The following is a 16,345-nucleotide window of genomic DNA, read 5'->3' as shown; positions in this document are numbered from 1 at the left end:
ATAACATGACCCAAAATGAACACTGATTTAACGAAAAATGTTCAACACTTTCTGATGCAACCAACCTATTTATAATAATTACAATAGAAATATCGTAATAACCATTAGGCTCGGCTGTAAGCCGCAGGTGGTACAGATAATAAAAAGTTTCTGAAAAGAAAAATTGACCAACGAACGTAATGATGTGCAAAAGTTTGGTCGCAAGCATGAATTTCATTATCTGTCACAATCAATTGTTCACGTCATTCGCATTCATCTGGATGTGGACAAACCCCAGGTGGCATTAGGCATTATCGTCGTTGACGCAAATGATTGACTATAGATATTTCAGATGTTCTAGATTTCTAGACATCGAGCAATAGCCTACGATAGTTATTATCAATCGACCTAATAGTGTTGCACTTGTTAAACCCTACGGAACAATGCTGATGACATGATGATAAGACTCGCTTTACTCTTCTGAAAGAGCTTCGAGTCGACCCTATCATTGTCCATACAGCACATGCCCTATGACGTTTTTACAACGGATCTTCACAAGTTTCGACCAGAACATCCAGTTTAAATCGCTTTTGTATATTGTTTTCCACTTATTAAGTGCATTCACGCGCTTATCAAACACTCACTTGATCGAACCGGTTATTCCCACGGCACGGCACGGCAGTTCAATTCCCCTTCGCGCAATCAGCTGTGCTGGTGGTGGCGTAGTGCGTTGTGCTGCGGCGGTGGTAATCAAAATCGTCATCTTCGTCGTCTTCGGATGGAATTTGGTACGTCAGCCGTTTGCCGGCGATAATGGGCCGAATGGTGAAGAAGTAAATCACCTCCACAATGCTGAGCAGACTTGCCCCAACGAAAAGTCCCGCCAAACCACCGATGCTGGCCACGAGATCGACGGTACTGAACAACTCGCGACGTTTCCAAGCCACGAACTGCGGTGAACGAAATTGGGCACGGACGGTTGTGGTGATGGTACTGCAAGAGGGGTATTTGTGGGTTCGAGGACTTTCTTAGAGCAAAGGATTGATTGATAAACTTACGGCTCAGCGGGAGAAGTGGGGCTGGAAGTGAGCGAAGAGATATCTGCATCATAAGAAATTGAAGTGCACGATGGTATGCATACTTCCTCCGACAGTTTCACCATTGTGTAGTTTTGCACTTGCTGTATTTGGTTTAACAAAGTCATATTTCTTACTGAATGCCACGAATCTATCAAACAGTTTGCATTGCTATCGGATAGACTACATAATGTGCTATCAGTTTTATCGGGAACTGGGAACATTGTGCAGTTGCATTGTTCACTAAGGTTATCGTACCACTCCAGTTTGCAATTGGCTTCCGTGTAGTGTTTAAAATATTTTAGTCTTTTTTCGTCCTGGTAGTAGCATTGCCTTTTATGCGGCGAATAGCTTCGTAATTCCTCTGACGTTATCATCATTTGCGGAGTCAGGTGCAGCACGAAGCGATAACCAGCTGGTATTGTGTGAAATCCGTTGACCTTTTGTGGGTACTCGTTTGGGAGATGTAGTATGATTGAGAAGAATTGTTCGCGACCTTCAGTGTTGTTGGAGTCAGCCTTGCGATACTGAATCTCTATGTCCAAAAATTGACCTCCCATTCCGAAGATAAACCGCTTAGGGTACGAGTGATAACTATCCTCAATGTTCATGCTGTTATCGTATCCAGTATCGAGATCCCAACTGGACGTTTTATTGATTCCGCGTAGATAAGGATAGTTTTCTGCGTTTTCTAGCACGTCCGACTGGAACATTTCCTCCATGGAAAGCGAGTTAATAGTACGACAAACGGACTCTCCGACGAAAGTTTTCGTAATTTCACAATCTTTCTCGCATCTCACGGTGAAGTTGGTCAGTGGGAAATCCGGACAGATGGTCATGCCAGGAAGCGGGATCTCCCAGATGGACGTCATTCGCTCATTGATGCCGATAATCACCGGAGTCTGCTGCCACTTGCGGTAGATCTCCCGTCCCAGGATGGCACAGGTGGAAATGGACACTAGAAATATCGTAGCCCAAAGCGTTCGCTCGATGGGCGAACGCCGACCGGACTCGGACGCGAGATACTGCAAACCGTGAACTGACGAATGCGAAAAGAAGTCGTCTGACTGCGATCGGGCGCGATCGATGGAACGATGGAGGCGAGCTGCAGTAAACATCCTGGCTGACTGATAACTGAGCTGCAATGTGGACCGAGATGTAACCGCGACTGAACTGCACAGTGAGCATGATCTTGCTTCTAAAAGGAACGTTAAAGATTGTTGAGGCAGGCGGTCTGCTGGTGGTAGCAATTGTAAATAACCGTAATAATATTAAGTGTTGATGTATTGTGGAACGTTCCTTTTTGTGCAATAATATTTAATTGATTTTTACACAACGTGATGCTTATAGTCGTGACCAGGGTTTGCCGAATTCACTCTCAATTAATAATGATAAAAGAGATACATAAATCTGCCACAATACTAACATACCATGATAACAAGCTTTTCACAAGCTGATATAAGTTTGATAAAAATAGAATCGGCAGCCCACAATGACAAGTTGTGACAAAACTTTTTCTTCTCGCTTATTTTTTTGCGCATATTTTTAGAACAAATTGGATTGTAAAATCATTGATGTTTTCCGTGTTCCATCCATTTATTCTCATATCAGTTTGAGAAAAAAGTCTCTCGCAATATCTACATATTAAAAGCGTTTACAGAGATGATAAATGAGAGATTTTTCTCATATTTCTCTAGTTTCAAAACCTGGTCGGAATAGAAAAAATCTTTCGCTCAGTCATTGAAAAGGAGAGCCTCTAAGCAAATACCAATGGGAAAAGCCTAAGGCTAGTCAACCTTGCCGCAGCCTGAATGATGGCTATCTGTACCATCTGTTTTGCACGGGAAAATAATTTAAAGCATATTTGGAGACATTTTTATGGTAATATGCGTTCTCAGCAGAGCGTTAATGAATAAAGCTGCAAATGAATGAATAAATCTGTTATGATTAAATCAATCAACTCTATGATTAAAGATGATGATTAATGATTTATTTATGTTTGACAATGATTAATGATTATGATTAACGATTAAATTAATTTTTGACAATGATTAACGATTATGATTATTGAATAAAACGTTTGGACTATGATTAACGATTACGGATCGTGATTAAATGTTGACACAAAATGTGTATGATTAATGATTAACTATCAATATGATTAATGATTAATGATTATGAATAATTAAATTGAATGATTTGCATAGTGGTAAATAAGCAAGCAACCTTTCTCTCAAATTGGGTTTTTAAAAGGTATTAAAATTATATGATTATTATTGAAGATTAATGAATTAAAGCGATCTATGCAATGATTAAAACTGATGAATAATGAATAAACTCAAAACAGCTATGAATATGATTAGTGAATAATGATTAAATGTTAAATTATATGATTAACGATTAGTGATTAATGATTAAATCATGTTTTTTGTATGATTATGATTGTTGAATAATGATTAAATAACGCATTATTCATTAATCATGATTAAATCTATGATTAATCACTAATGCTCTGATGCAAATCTCCCTGTATAGGGATACATCAAATTTCGAAAAAAATCGAAATTTTGTTTTTGGTCCCAAATGTCCTTTAGATGCATGAAACTTCGATATTTGATGCCGTAGTGCAATAATTGGATGTCCAAAGTGACAAGGGGAATTTTTGAAAAAAATGAAATTTTGATGATTTTAGTGTCCTGGGGGATGCAAATCTCAGATAGATCATGTTTTAGTTGACGGTCGACATTTTTCCGAGGTCCGAATATCGAAACTGACATAAAAGGAACTCACATACAAGGAAGCTACATCTAATTTGGGAAGATCGTGCATCCGTGAATGGAATTATGTTGAACTCGCAGCTGGTGACAGCCCGACATGCTGACTTTGCTGTCAGCAGTGATCAAATGATTCCGGGAGCAGCGATTCGGGTTCGGTGGTAGCATCCAAGAAATGTACCACCAACTGAGGATCAGTAAAAAGCTAAAACATCCCCTTCTTTCCGATCTTCTGGTTGTTTGGGTAGCCCCACGTTCGGTACAACGAGTTCGACAAGCTCAGTGCAGTTCACCAATAACAAGAACGCGGCGGAGTTTCTAGCTGCAGCACATGTGATGGTCAAGAAACACTACGAAGGCGATTACTACGATAGTGTCGATAGTAACCGAATTTAGTCACATTTGAGTTGCTACATCCTAAGCGGTTTAAATTGTGCTGTTAGGTTATAATATGGAATCTGAAATAGATCATATTTTCGTGCTTCACCGAGTCCAGAAAAGGTGTAATAGAGTATTTACGAGGTGACAGGGTGGTGCGTGGGGTGTTACGGTGTAAGAGCTACCATGGTCACATTGTCAGCTACAGGCAAATCCTTCCTTCAATATCCATCTCCGTGGTACTTACGAGAGTGTCGCTGAGTGGAAGGCCTCTCATTAAGTAAGCACTACATCAACACTTCCTTTCCCTACAAAAAACGAATAAAAAAAATCCTGGTAGAAAATTGATTTTGTTTAACATTTTTAAAGTAAAATATTGTTACCCAAATGCCATAGGGAGAATCTAGCTTAATTTTACAAAAGGTAACAAATCAGTCTCGGACCTGTTCATTATTTTCAAAAATATGTCCCACACCATAAACAACTTAAAAATATTCATCGCTTAATATTTCCACCAGAATGGAGTAGAAAACCTGACTTTTCTAAATTTTTACTAAGGTGTGTTGGAGATATTAAACGATAATTTTTGGTTATGATAAGGGCCTTTTTCAACCAACACTTTTTTTTCTATGGAGTTCGCCTTGGAAGATAAACGTAAATCGTGACTGCTAGATGAAAACCTTTTTCGTTTCATCTCTTCAATTCTCACTAACTTTTTATGAGAACTATTAGAAAAATTCTATGGTGTGCTGTGGTGAGAGTCGAACCTTAACAAAAATAGCCGTGGAATACGCTTACGCTAGCAACATCATTACGCTATCTGGCTACATGCAGATACAGTGCCCAAACGTCCCGGATTGTGCGGGACAGTCCAGGTTCAGCCTACTTGCCCCACATTGCCTGGCGCCCCGGAAAACGTTCTGCATTACATGATGAATGTGGAGATTCAATCCATTGGAAATGGAATGAAAAGAAATCTGTAACAGGTCTGAATAATAAGGTGAATATAGGGAACTTTAGCCTATTGAAGTTGAGGGTCTTGAGGGTGTACACTAGAGTGAGGCGTCATGGTCCCCCTGACAATAATAGAACAAAACCTGCCAAAGCCGTCTTTTCCCCTTTTTCGGAAAAGAAAATTTAATCTGAACGCTGCTAATGTTGATGACGACGACCGCGCGACCCACACCATCGCCGGGAATAAAATTTCCGGTAGGAGCTCCGCCGATGCCGAAGGTAGTACCATGGTCTGCTCTCCGCTCTAGAGATGTCGCAAATTAATCGATTACTTCGATTAATCGATTCATCGTTGTGATAATCGATTAATTTTGAATCGATTATTACCAAACGATTAATCGATTCAATAATCGAGAGGAATCGAGAGTAATCGATTAGTTACTAATCGATTAATCAGGATTTTACGACATCATAAGGATGTCGCAATTGGATTGATTTCCTCGATTAATCGATTCATCGTTGTGATAATCGATTAATTTTGTATCGATTACTATCCAACAATTAATCGATTCAGTAATCGACGAGGATCGAGAGTAATCGATTAGTTACTAATCGATTAATCAGAATTTTACGACATCTCTAGCTGCTCTCCGTGACATCTCGAACGAAATGGCTCGCGCGCGCGGAAGAGCTGCTTTCTTGTAATCAATAAAGTTGAACCTGTAGCCACGCCCCTTTGGTGAGTGTGTGACGGTTACACAATATTTGCAGTCATACCGGACAACAAATAGGCGGGACTAATGAGCCATCTTTATTGATTTTAAGAAAACTGCTCTCCCGCGCGCGCGTGGCATTTCAGCACCAAAAACTCATGGATGAGTTGAATCATCGTATGTTTTCTGTATGTATGTAGAATCACGAGCGCGCGTCAAACGGAGAAGCTGCAAAAATGTTTTCGCATGGATGACTATCTACCAAAGTTATAAGTCTTTCTCTGAATCGTGCTCTCGTGATTCTACTACCGACGGAAAACAATCTGCCATCACAAGCAATTAAGTTTTACTTTGATCAAAATTCATCTCGCCTCAAGTTGTGACATAAAAGCTACTTTCATTGATGGTAGCCAATTGTAACTAATTGTGCTCAAATTTGGCCGAAACATTCTTTGCATATCAAAAAATATTGTGGCCAAATTTCATAAAATTTGGCCAACAAAAACCCCCTGCCAAAAGAAAAAAACCTGCCACAGCCGTCATTCCCCCTACTTCATACAAGAAAATTTAAACTGAGCGCTGCTAATGTTAATGACGACCACGCGACCCACACCATCGCCGGGAATAAAATTTCCGGTAGGTGCTCCGCCGATGCCAAAGGTGGTACCACGGTCTGCTCTTCGCGACATCTCAAACGAAATGGCTCGCGCGCGCGAAAGAGCTGCTTTCTTGTAATCAATAAAGTTGAACCTGTAGCCACGCCCCTTTGGTGAGTGTTTGACGGTTAAACAATATTTGCATTCATACCGGACAACAAAGAGGCGGGACTAATGAGCCATCTTTATTGATTATAAGAAAACTGCTCTTCCGCGCGCGCGAGGCATTTCATTTGAAATGTCGTGGAGAGCGGTTCCATCATCGGCAGAGTTGCCGAGCGAATTCCAGCTCGTGTCGTGGATCATGTGGTCGTCATCGACATATTTGGAATTAATCGGTTCTTCTCAGGGCCACAATTCTACACAAAGGAAGATTGAGGCGAGGCGAATTTTATTCAAAGTGAAAATTAACCGCTTAGCGACGCCATAAAGTTGCCTGCCGTCCGTAGTAGAATCACGAGCGCGCGTAGGAGGGAGATGGCTTCAGTGGCAGTGAAATTCTTATTCGGTTTTGTTATTCCAGCAGTACAATTACGGGGGCGCATCGTAGGTGCTGCAAATATGTATTCGTATGGATGGCGTCAGTTGTTGCCAAGTGAAATTTTCTCTCAAGATTATGATTTTCAGAATCACCATTTTACACAAAATAATTAATTTGCCAGCATTTTGACGAAAACTACGTCTAAGGGGAAGCCTCGGATATAGGGTGCCAAATGAAAATTTCCAAATTGGGGACCGTCACGAAATCATGTAAGATTTCAAAAGTTAATAGCGACTATATCTTTCGATAAATTTTCGAGATTTTATTATCAATAGTTTCGGAAACTTTCCACCAATTCGTTAATTGTTTTAAAACTATTGATTATCAACGAAAAACTATTGAAAGTTTTAGTTCTTTCACGTCTGGTGAAAGATTCAGAACTAACCAACTCCATTCATGCATCCCCAACACGGACATCAGATTGCTGTAACGCACGCACCTTTTGGCCCACCGCTTCATTTTTCTTGTGCATAGTCGTGTCTTGTCGTCGACGTGTCTTGTCTACCCGTCGACGGGTAGTTGTTGCAGAAAATTATTCACAAAGATGACGTATGTAGCAAATAAGCGGAAAATCATTAAGTGACTGTCGTCGGTGACAGCAGAATTGTGTAAATGCAATTTTCTCCTTATTTTAACTCGCTGTCGACAAACCTGTTCTACTAGATAAATTTAAACAAATTCTATTGAACGCAGCCGATGCTGATGACAACCGCACGATGATTTCAAGCAAAACCGCAAACGCGCGCGTAGGAGCAGCTTTTTGAATTGACTTGAGACGATGGCTGCGCCGGTAGCGGTCCAACTAACATATGTATGGTCGTCGGTGGTGATTGAGAAAATGTTTGTTCTGAAAACAGTTTGAAATAATTTTTAGTTGAAATTCGCTATTGTGTCATGTATTCAATCTAATGTTCATATGATATTACGATTCTCATTGCACTAAGAGGTTTTACGTAGTTTACGTCGAGCGGTCGTGTCTTGTACACAACCCTTCAGATTTTTTTATTATCGCAGCTCAGTAAAATTAAGATCAGACTTCCGTAAAAAATACGGTTATTTACTGATTTCCAGTAAACTATTTTCTGTGTTTTAGCAATAGAACGTTCTAGGCAAAATACCGTTTTGACTAAAATCCTGAGCATGACTCATATTCCGAATACTGGAATTTTAGCTCCCTAAAACTAAAGTTTTTATCGGTTTGTCGTAGTGAGGATCAAGTTTACAAAAGAATTAAAGCTCATATCGAGAAATTCGCATAAATCAGCATGAGCATTATGATTATAACCGTACAATTCGTAGTTGCTACTAGTTGCTGTACACGTTTCGGAAGCTCATATATCTAAAGTCAATAACGGCGCCCGTCACGTCCTTACGGTCATATAGGAAGGGAAGGATTGTTGGTCCGACTCTTGTTGCTACTATTTACGCCATTCTACGCTGAAATGGTCCTCTTGATAAAAAGATTGCTTACAACTTGTGTTCAATATTGACGATTCACATATAATATTGTATACATTTAGGCAATATCCCGTGGAATTACGCTAATAACGGCGTTCCATTTATGTGCATGACTTTTAGCGCAAATTTCAGTGGATTTTTCTATCTGTGCGGCCGATCGTTCTGCTTACTGATGAAAACACGACCGGACCTGATACAAATTTTAACTTTCTGATTAATTCACTCACCCGCACAATGCAAAACAAAACTTTGATAAGAAAATTATTTTGAGCTTTTTAGTGGAATGTTTTCACCTGTCATAAGACGAGTTTATACAATCCCATTGAATTCCACCACTTAATGGTGGAATTCAATGGGATTGTATAAACTCGTCTTATGAAAACTTTGATGACCAGCCGATCGTTCTGTGGGTATTTTTGACGTGTACTGTTCCAAGTACTTGAGTATATTATGGGCTTCGTGGCCATGCGGTTAGCGATGTCAATCGTCTAGACGCATGTGCAATGGAGTGCGGGTTCAATTCCCGCCCCGGTAAAGAGGAAGCTTTTCGTGATCAAAAAATTCTCCACTGGTCCACTGGGTGTTTATGTTTGCTGTCCGTTGTCTCATGCTTTTAGTGTTCAGTCTGTACGACCTCTGGTCGAAGACGGTGTTTCTGTCTTTTAATATCATATAGTCACAAGTAGAAGGGTAATAGAGATAGATAGATAGGTGATGTTAGTTGAATTGGCACTATGCGTATCTGCGTCCTTGTTTGCCATCAAGTTGAACGGAGTAGGGAAGAATGTGTGAGTCGAAGTTATACTGCTGTACATATTTGTTACTGGAGGAGCCAACGAGAGTCGTTTAGATGTATTGATTGAAACCAAATAAACCTAATAATGCAATAAGCTGGTGTAAAAAATATAACATTCTCTGAGCGGTTTGCATGCGAGATTTGATACAAAACGCTTAATGCAATAAATGTCACAACTTTTTGTTTTGGGTGCAGAATCTGGAATAGATAGCAGAAAATTCCCCAAATCTGAAGATCTGCAAAGATCTGAAAATCTACTAAATCAGGAAAACTTCTGAAACATCACCATCTCCATTTCACTGTTTTTAAACAAAGCAATGGTTGTTCATTGAATACTATCAGAAGACAACGGCAAACGGCCAATACTCAAAAGACCAGTAAGGAATATTTCGCCTATCGCAGAATTTTCACAACTAGAGCACAGATCGAACAATCGCCCCATAATACATTACATATTAAGTATTAAGTTTCAACAAAACATTGGAGAATTTTTAAGTGGAAAGCTAAATACATTTCTGTTGAAGATACAGAATTGTATTACGTGGTGAGATTTAGTGAAGGAATTAATATGTATAAAATTTTGAATAGAGTTTGAATGGCTTTATTTAGCAGTGTTTTTGAAACTTAACGATACGGAACAAAATCAGAATATTAGATTTTCTCCTTCACTCAAATTTCGCGAAATTCCGCGGAATTCCGTTTCGAATGACCTAAAACGATATTTTTAGTTGGAGACGAGCCAGCCTCGGGCTGAAAGTCTCCCTAATAAAGACATAAAAAAGAAAGAAATTTTTAGTTTCCACAAAGAAATGCTTAGATTGTCAACGATCCACGGAAAGATATTTCGAGTGCCAGTGGGCGATCGCGTAAAATGTACTCTGGCGATGGTCAGATAGAAAGTGGCGGCGTCAAAGCTACAATCGGTTGGTAGTATGGAACTTATGGTGGCGGTACTCGGCGTAAAACAGTTGACAACTACTATTCGTCGGCAGTTCTTGGGAACGTATTCCCAAACAGTGGTCAGCTGGATAAGATCGCATCATTAGCATTAGCATTTAGCTTTAGAATTGAGCGATCCGCACAAATTCGTTGGTGTGGAGTTCATCCTGACTGTTGACAAGCGGGAGCCACTGGAACGTCTTATCGCACTGTTTGTTCACTGAATGTGCCGGACGACACATTCCCCGATTGCTTTGATTGCTGATGCTGTGACTCTAAGTTGTGGTTCACATTACGCCTACTTCGATGGTTTCAAAGCAATTGAATATATGATTTATGTAGTAAACGGCAAGTACTGTTTCACTACCACACAGTTGGTGATACAAGCCTAGACTATTGAATGAGAGTAGCTTGCATCCGTTACCACAGATATTGATTTGGTACTAATCATTATCGTTTAGATGGAGATCGAGCCTGGTCACGTCCTTGCGAATGCTGAGGAAGGGGAAGGATGATTAGTTGGACACCTACTTAAGAAAGATGCAGACTCTACGACCTCTCATTGGTGCCAGGGGAGGTTTTGGAATTGTTAGTATAGAAGGTTATTACAGTAGGTAAACCGTGAATCATAAAAAGTACTAAGTTAGAAATACAAAGTGGGAAACGGGCGAGGAATTTAACACACGTCCTCCTGCTTATAAGGCAGAATCGGTAGCCACTGGTCCGCCGAGTTCGTCTTTTCAGCTAGATAAGATCGTTTTAGTACAAATATAAACATGCGGACGTCATGACGTAGTCGGCCTCCCCTGGCATCCGATAACCAGTAGTTTAGGGGACCTGATTCTTTTGTATGAAGCGGATAATACGTTTCCGGTACTGAATGTTCCGTCGGCGAACACGGTCTAAGAAATGAAGGCATGTTTTCTTTTCCGCGATGGAAATCACAGTGGTCCAGCGATCAACGTGGGAGTTATGCGGTTCATCGAAAATTGCTGGCGAAAAGCTAGTCGAGAGACTATATGGACGGTGATTACTTTTTTAGGATATCGGATCAAGGCAACGGTTCCAGCAACCGAAGGAGTTGCTATGGCAGCAAGCACAGAGAGAAGGTTTCTTGGACGAGTTGCATAGATGAGCCGTTGAAGCAAACTGAAGACATGCCGTACTATAGTAGGTTTCTTATTATTCTGCCAAGGAAAGGCACTTTCAAAGCTACTACGAAGCGTTTGGCCATGCGAACAGGGAGATGGTGTGCAACGAGTTGTGACAAAAGATTCATCCGGAAGGTACAAGGTACATCAGTGTCTACCGCAAGTCCCGCCGATGACTTCGCTACTAGTGCAGCGTGAAACCTCGCACCTGCGGCCATTTAATGCGGTCGGCGTAGAATACCTTGGGCCAGTTATGGTGATGGTTGAAGTTGTAAGAGGGGTCTTGGTGGGGCCTCTGAAATTCCCAGCTTCTGCGCCAGACGTCCAGCTAACTTAATTGTTACACCCCAAAGCAAGACTACAGTTGCAGACTTATTTCCCAATTCAGTCAACTCACTGGTTCCCAAATTTCCGTATAACTTGATTGTGAAATTCTAATTCAATAAAATTGTTAACGACGTGTCAGAAGTTCATGGTAAAAGATTTATTCAAAAATAGTGCATATTTTTCATGCTAACGCGATCGCGAATTAAGAACAAATTTTATTAATATTCTCAAGGCATTTCATTTTTCTATCGTTCCGTTTCGATCTACAATTCTAGTTAACGATCGCTTTCGATCGGATCTCTAACCTATCTGTGACGTCACTGTTTGATTTCATCATGGTAGGGCTTCGTGGCCGTGCGGTTAGCGACGTCAACCCTCTACACGCGTGTGCTGCGGAGTTTGGGGGTAAGAAGAAAACTTTTCGTAAAGAGAAACGTTCTTCACTGGCCCACTGGGTGTTGTGTGAATGTCCTGTCCGTTATCTAATGCTAGGTGTAATGTGTTCAGTCTGTGCGACCTCTGGTCGAAGACGGTGATTCTGTATGTCTCTTTTATAAGTTGTCTCTCTCTCTCTATGGTGTTTTTTTTTTCTGGCTATATACGTTTTACTAGTGTGTATCCTTAACAATGTATGGCTCTTACTGCCTCGTATCGACTTCACCGTACCCTCCTAGACTGATGATGGGCCTTGGCGAGATGCATGCAGGCGATGAAGATCGTTGACGAGCGTCGGCGCTGGTAGTTCGGTGGCCGCCAGCAAGCGACGAATGGTTTGACGACGACTTAGGTGTTCGTAGTCAAACGACGACGCCGATATTGTTGTGGCGGCCAGCAAGCGACGAATAGATGGACGCCGGCTTGGGTGATCGTAGTCAAAAGACGACGCCGATATTGTTGTGGTCGCCAGCAAGCGACGAATAGTTAAACGCCGGCGAGAAGGATTGTGGTGGTCGATGCCGATGTAGCCGATCCTAAACCACGGTGGAATCCGTGGCGGCGAATGAAGGTGATGTTCGTCGGGTGATTGCACAGGACGGCAGCGACCGATCGGAAGCGCATATAGTCACCCCCAAGACATTCGAATACGACCGGGTAGGATGCACTTAAACGAACTACGGTGGTCGCTACGGGTATCGCAGTTGTCGCTAGGAGATAGGAAGGCTGATAGCTAATCTCGATCTTGGGTGGACAGAAGCTTGCACAATCTTGGCGCTTGGAAGCACGTGAGCCAGTGACCAATCCTGCTGGCGTGGCAATCTTCCTCCGCTAGATCACTCGCAGGAAACTAACCACCTTAACACTGTGGGAATGCGAAGCCGAGTTTTTGTATACGTTGGCCGACGCTCTCCGGATGGTCTATTATGGCCCGCAGCCACGATACTGTAGGACGCACCCAGGCGGAATGATCTTTTGCTTTCCTCGTGCTTATTCGTTCGAGTTCGAGCGGTAAACCTGGGGGTAGTTCAGAGTCTATAAACGCCGTCCTGCATGCCTGTGGAAGCACGGAACGCCTCAAGAATTCTTCTCAGTTATCGGGAAGAACTTCCAAGGAGATCAGCAAGGAGGATCGACGACAAATTTGCCGAAGTCGTGGTGGGTTCCTCCACGAAGTGGAATTTCAAACTTTTCGGGAGCACCCATATGGACGGCGTCTGGGAAATAATCGTGGAAAATCTGAAGATGGATGGATCCTTCAAGATGGCGGATGCGTGCTGGATTAGCGGATAGAATGTGGAAGAAATGGTACAAGGAGTATGTGCCGGGGGTCGACCGGGGAACGAGTTGGTGCAAAGGGCGAAAGCCATTGATTGTTGGTGACCTCGTTTTTGTGATTAATGGGACAAATAGTAAGGTCTGGATTCGAGAAGTTGTGGAGTTCCTCCAACCGTCAATTTAAATGAATCTTAAAAAGTGAGCCCTACCACTACCGTAATCTGGCAAAGTGACGTTTCCATTTTCCAAAAATAGTGTTAACGAGTAGTACTCATCGTACTTTTTAGGAGAAAAATGGAAACATGTATGTTGTAAAATGGCGCATACGTCACTTTTTCAGATTAAGGCAAACCAGCAGAACTATAGTGATAGACTTTTAGAACCTATCTACAACAGCAAGGCATTTAGTCAATCTTGACTGGTTCTTTTATCGAGCTGTAATCTTACAGCTCAAAGAGGAAAAAAAGAAGAAGAAGAAGACAAGTCAGCCATACATCATAACATCAAACACTATTCTTCCTGCGATATCTCGGAGACGAAAAGCTACTCTAGCATGTGTGCTGGTATTACAGAACGAACTGGCTTTAGAGAAACAGTGGCATTCGTATATAGAGGTCGTACAACTTTTCTTATATGGATTCCGCTGAGTTTAGGGGAAAAAAGTTATAGAAAATTGCCCCTTTGAGAGCTCTTCTATTTCAACAATTTATTCTGAATTACTCTGGTACATATATTTTTCCAATTTTCTCGAAGATCATTATGTTCGCCGGAAATGTTTTTGAATTTTATTGAAACGTTCCTCAGGAAATTCTTTTTCTAAAATTCCATTAGTAAAAGTTTCTACAACAATTAAATGAATTCTATTAAATTTTTCTACACTTCTATTAAATAAACTAAGCATTTCCACATTTTTTTATATTGTTTTAAATTTATTGTTCCTTTGAATTTTCATGGATAATTTCATGGAATGTTTTAAAAATTTTACTCACTGGAACATTTTTGAAATTTTACGAGAAATTCCGAAGGGAACCGAGTTGAGTGAAATATAAATATTAAATATTATTTTCTTAATATAACAAATTTGGTTATATTAAGAATATTTTCTTACTAAAAATGTTCGATAACAAATAATGCTCAAAGTTTTGTTCGTCGTAGTAATAATAATAAACTATTGAATGTTTCGTAGAGCAATAAAGCCTTTTGCAGAAATCGCCCTCCTAGATATTTTGTGTTGCACCCTCTTTCCACGCCACCAAGCATGAGGAACGCATACGACCCAACGCCACCGCCCTCATGGGCAGCATAAACCGAAAACAATAGCCGCATTAAATGGCGATACACAACAAACAATCGAACAATTTTATCGGCGTTTCGCAACGACGACCAAGCGGTCGGGTGAGTTTGGACAGTTTTCGGGCCAAGTTCGAAAATTTGTACCGGTTTAATTGCTTTTCGGAAGCGGATGGGGCAGTGATTGCAGCAGAGTCGGTTGTCCGGTTCTGTTATAGTTCTCCTACTCGTTTAATCCTTTATTCGAGCGGCACATGAATGGGGGACGCAATTTATCCCGAAGTACAATGAACCAATTGTTACAATTGTGTTTCGTTGTTTGTTTAACTTTTTCCATGCATTATGACGATCCTTTCACTGTGAATGGATTTTAATTTGATCAACAATGTTTATTCTGCTTTGTTTCTCATGGTGCCACACCGAAAGTGAGCATCATCCAGCGTATATAAATGGAAAGTTGGGACATTCATTACATGACCGTAATTTCCGTCGGGAAATGACCCCAGGATAAAATAATTAGCACTTTCCGTTGCTGTTGTCATATTTTAGCTTGTTAAAGAATGGCGTAATTAAGACAAACGGACTAATGCAAGTAGGAAGCATTTTCAGTTTCATTTTCCGGGCCACTATCTTCACCCGGAAAATCTTTGCTCCACATGGTCAGACGGAATTTACTAAACGTAGTTGCCCTGCTGGTTATATGGAAAATTCAAATCGAGGATGCCGAAACCGACAGTCATCCAGAATTTTGGCAAGTGGCAATAAGTCACGCAAATTATGCAACACAAGTGGCTGTCGGAAATCGGCCCTTGTTTCGCTTCCCTTTTCAAATCATTTCGTTTTTTGCGTCACTTCAGTTCCCAGCTGGAGATCCTCTTCAGATGTTCAATATTGACAAAAGTCATTAGACGACAAACTGTCGCTTGTTGGTTCGACTTGCCTTTCTGTATCGCCTTTTGTTTTCCCACTTTCGGTTGCATATGACCAACTCCGGTACGGTACATATTTTTCTAAGGTTGCAACTCATGCATATAAGAGCGACAAAAAAGCGACAACTGAAAGCGAAAGTGATGAAGATGAGGAATATAATTCCCAGCTGCATTGTAAACTGAAGGAGCGCACATTGAACGAGAGATTAGCTGCATTGTTGGAAATTATAAACACATGTGGCCATTAGGGTGTCCCAAAATTGGACCAAGTCTTGGATTTTGGGGCTCAACCTTCAAATGAAAGCATAGGGTATAACAAAAGAAAATTGTTCTACGACAACTCTGGGAAATGACGTTTAGGGGTGGCCCCGACGCGTTTTATGAAAAAGTGCATTTTTATAGGTAACATCGAAAATACCGGTATATCGGAAAGAAATTCGATGAAACCCATCCATTTTATATTTTTACATTTAACTTAGGGTCTATACTTTATGGTAAAACTTTGATACCGCATGTTTTAGCTCTATATATTTTCACTGATGCTTTAAATGCCCAAAAATGATGAATTTTTCTTAATATTCTTTTATTAATGCGTTCAAAATGGGTATCCATCATAATGCTTTCGAAACTAGATATACATAGAAAGGTGGGAATTTCATAACGAATATTTT

General features: G+C 40.9%; 1 protein-coding gene across 2 annotated transcripts in view; it reads right to left on the bottom strand.

Annotated features, from left to right (window-relative positions):
- Window positions 1-16,345, bottom strand: part of LOC134226034 (transcription factor SOX-3-like) — a 55,707-nt gene that overhangs the window by 22,706 nt on the left and 16,656 nt on the right. Inside the window, exons 1-2 of one of the 2 annotated variants that reach the window (XM_062706548.1) lie at window positions 1,038-2,244; window positions 624-972 (exon numbers count right to left, since the gene is read on the bottom strand). The exons of the other annotated variant lie outside the window; for it this stretch is intronic. Of the exons in view, the coding sequence (XP_062562532.1) occupies window positions 663-972; window positions 1,038-2,173 (1,446 nt within the window). The 5' untranslated portion in view covers window positions 2,174-2,244 and the 3' untranslated portion in view covers window positions 624-662. Of the gene's footprint in view, window positions 1-623; window positions 973-1,037; window positions 2,245-16,345 lie in introns of those variants that run through there. 2 annotated transcript variants of the gene reach the window in all.

The sequence above is a fragment of the Armigeres subalbatus genome, chromosome 3 (assembly GCF_024139115.2).
Source record: "Armigeres subalbatus isolate Guangzhou_Male chromosome 3, GZ_Asu_2, whole genome shotgun sequence".
NCBI classification, from domain to species: domain Eukaryota; kingdom Metazoa; phylum Arthropoda; class Insecta; order Diptera; family Culicidae; genus Armigeres; species Armigeres subalbatus.
Note: the sequence above shows the minus strand (reverse complement) of the source record. Positions and strands in the feature narration are given on the sequence as shown.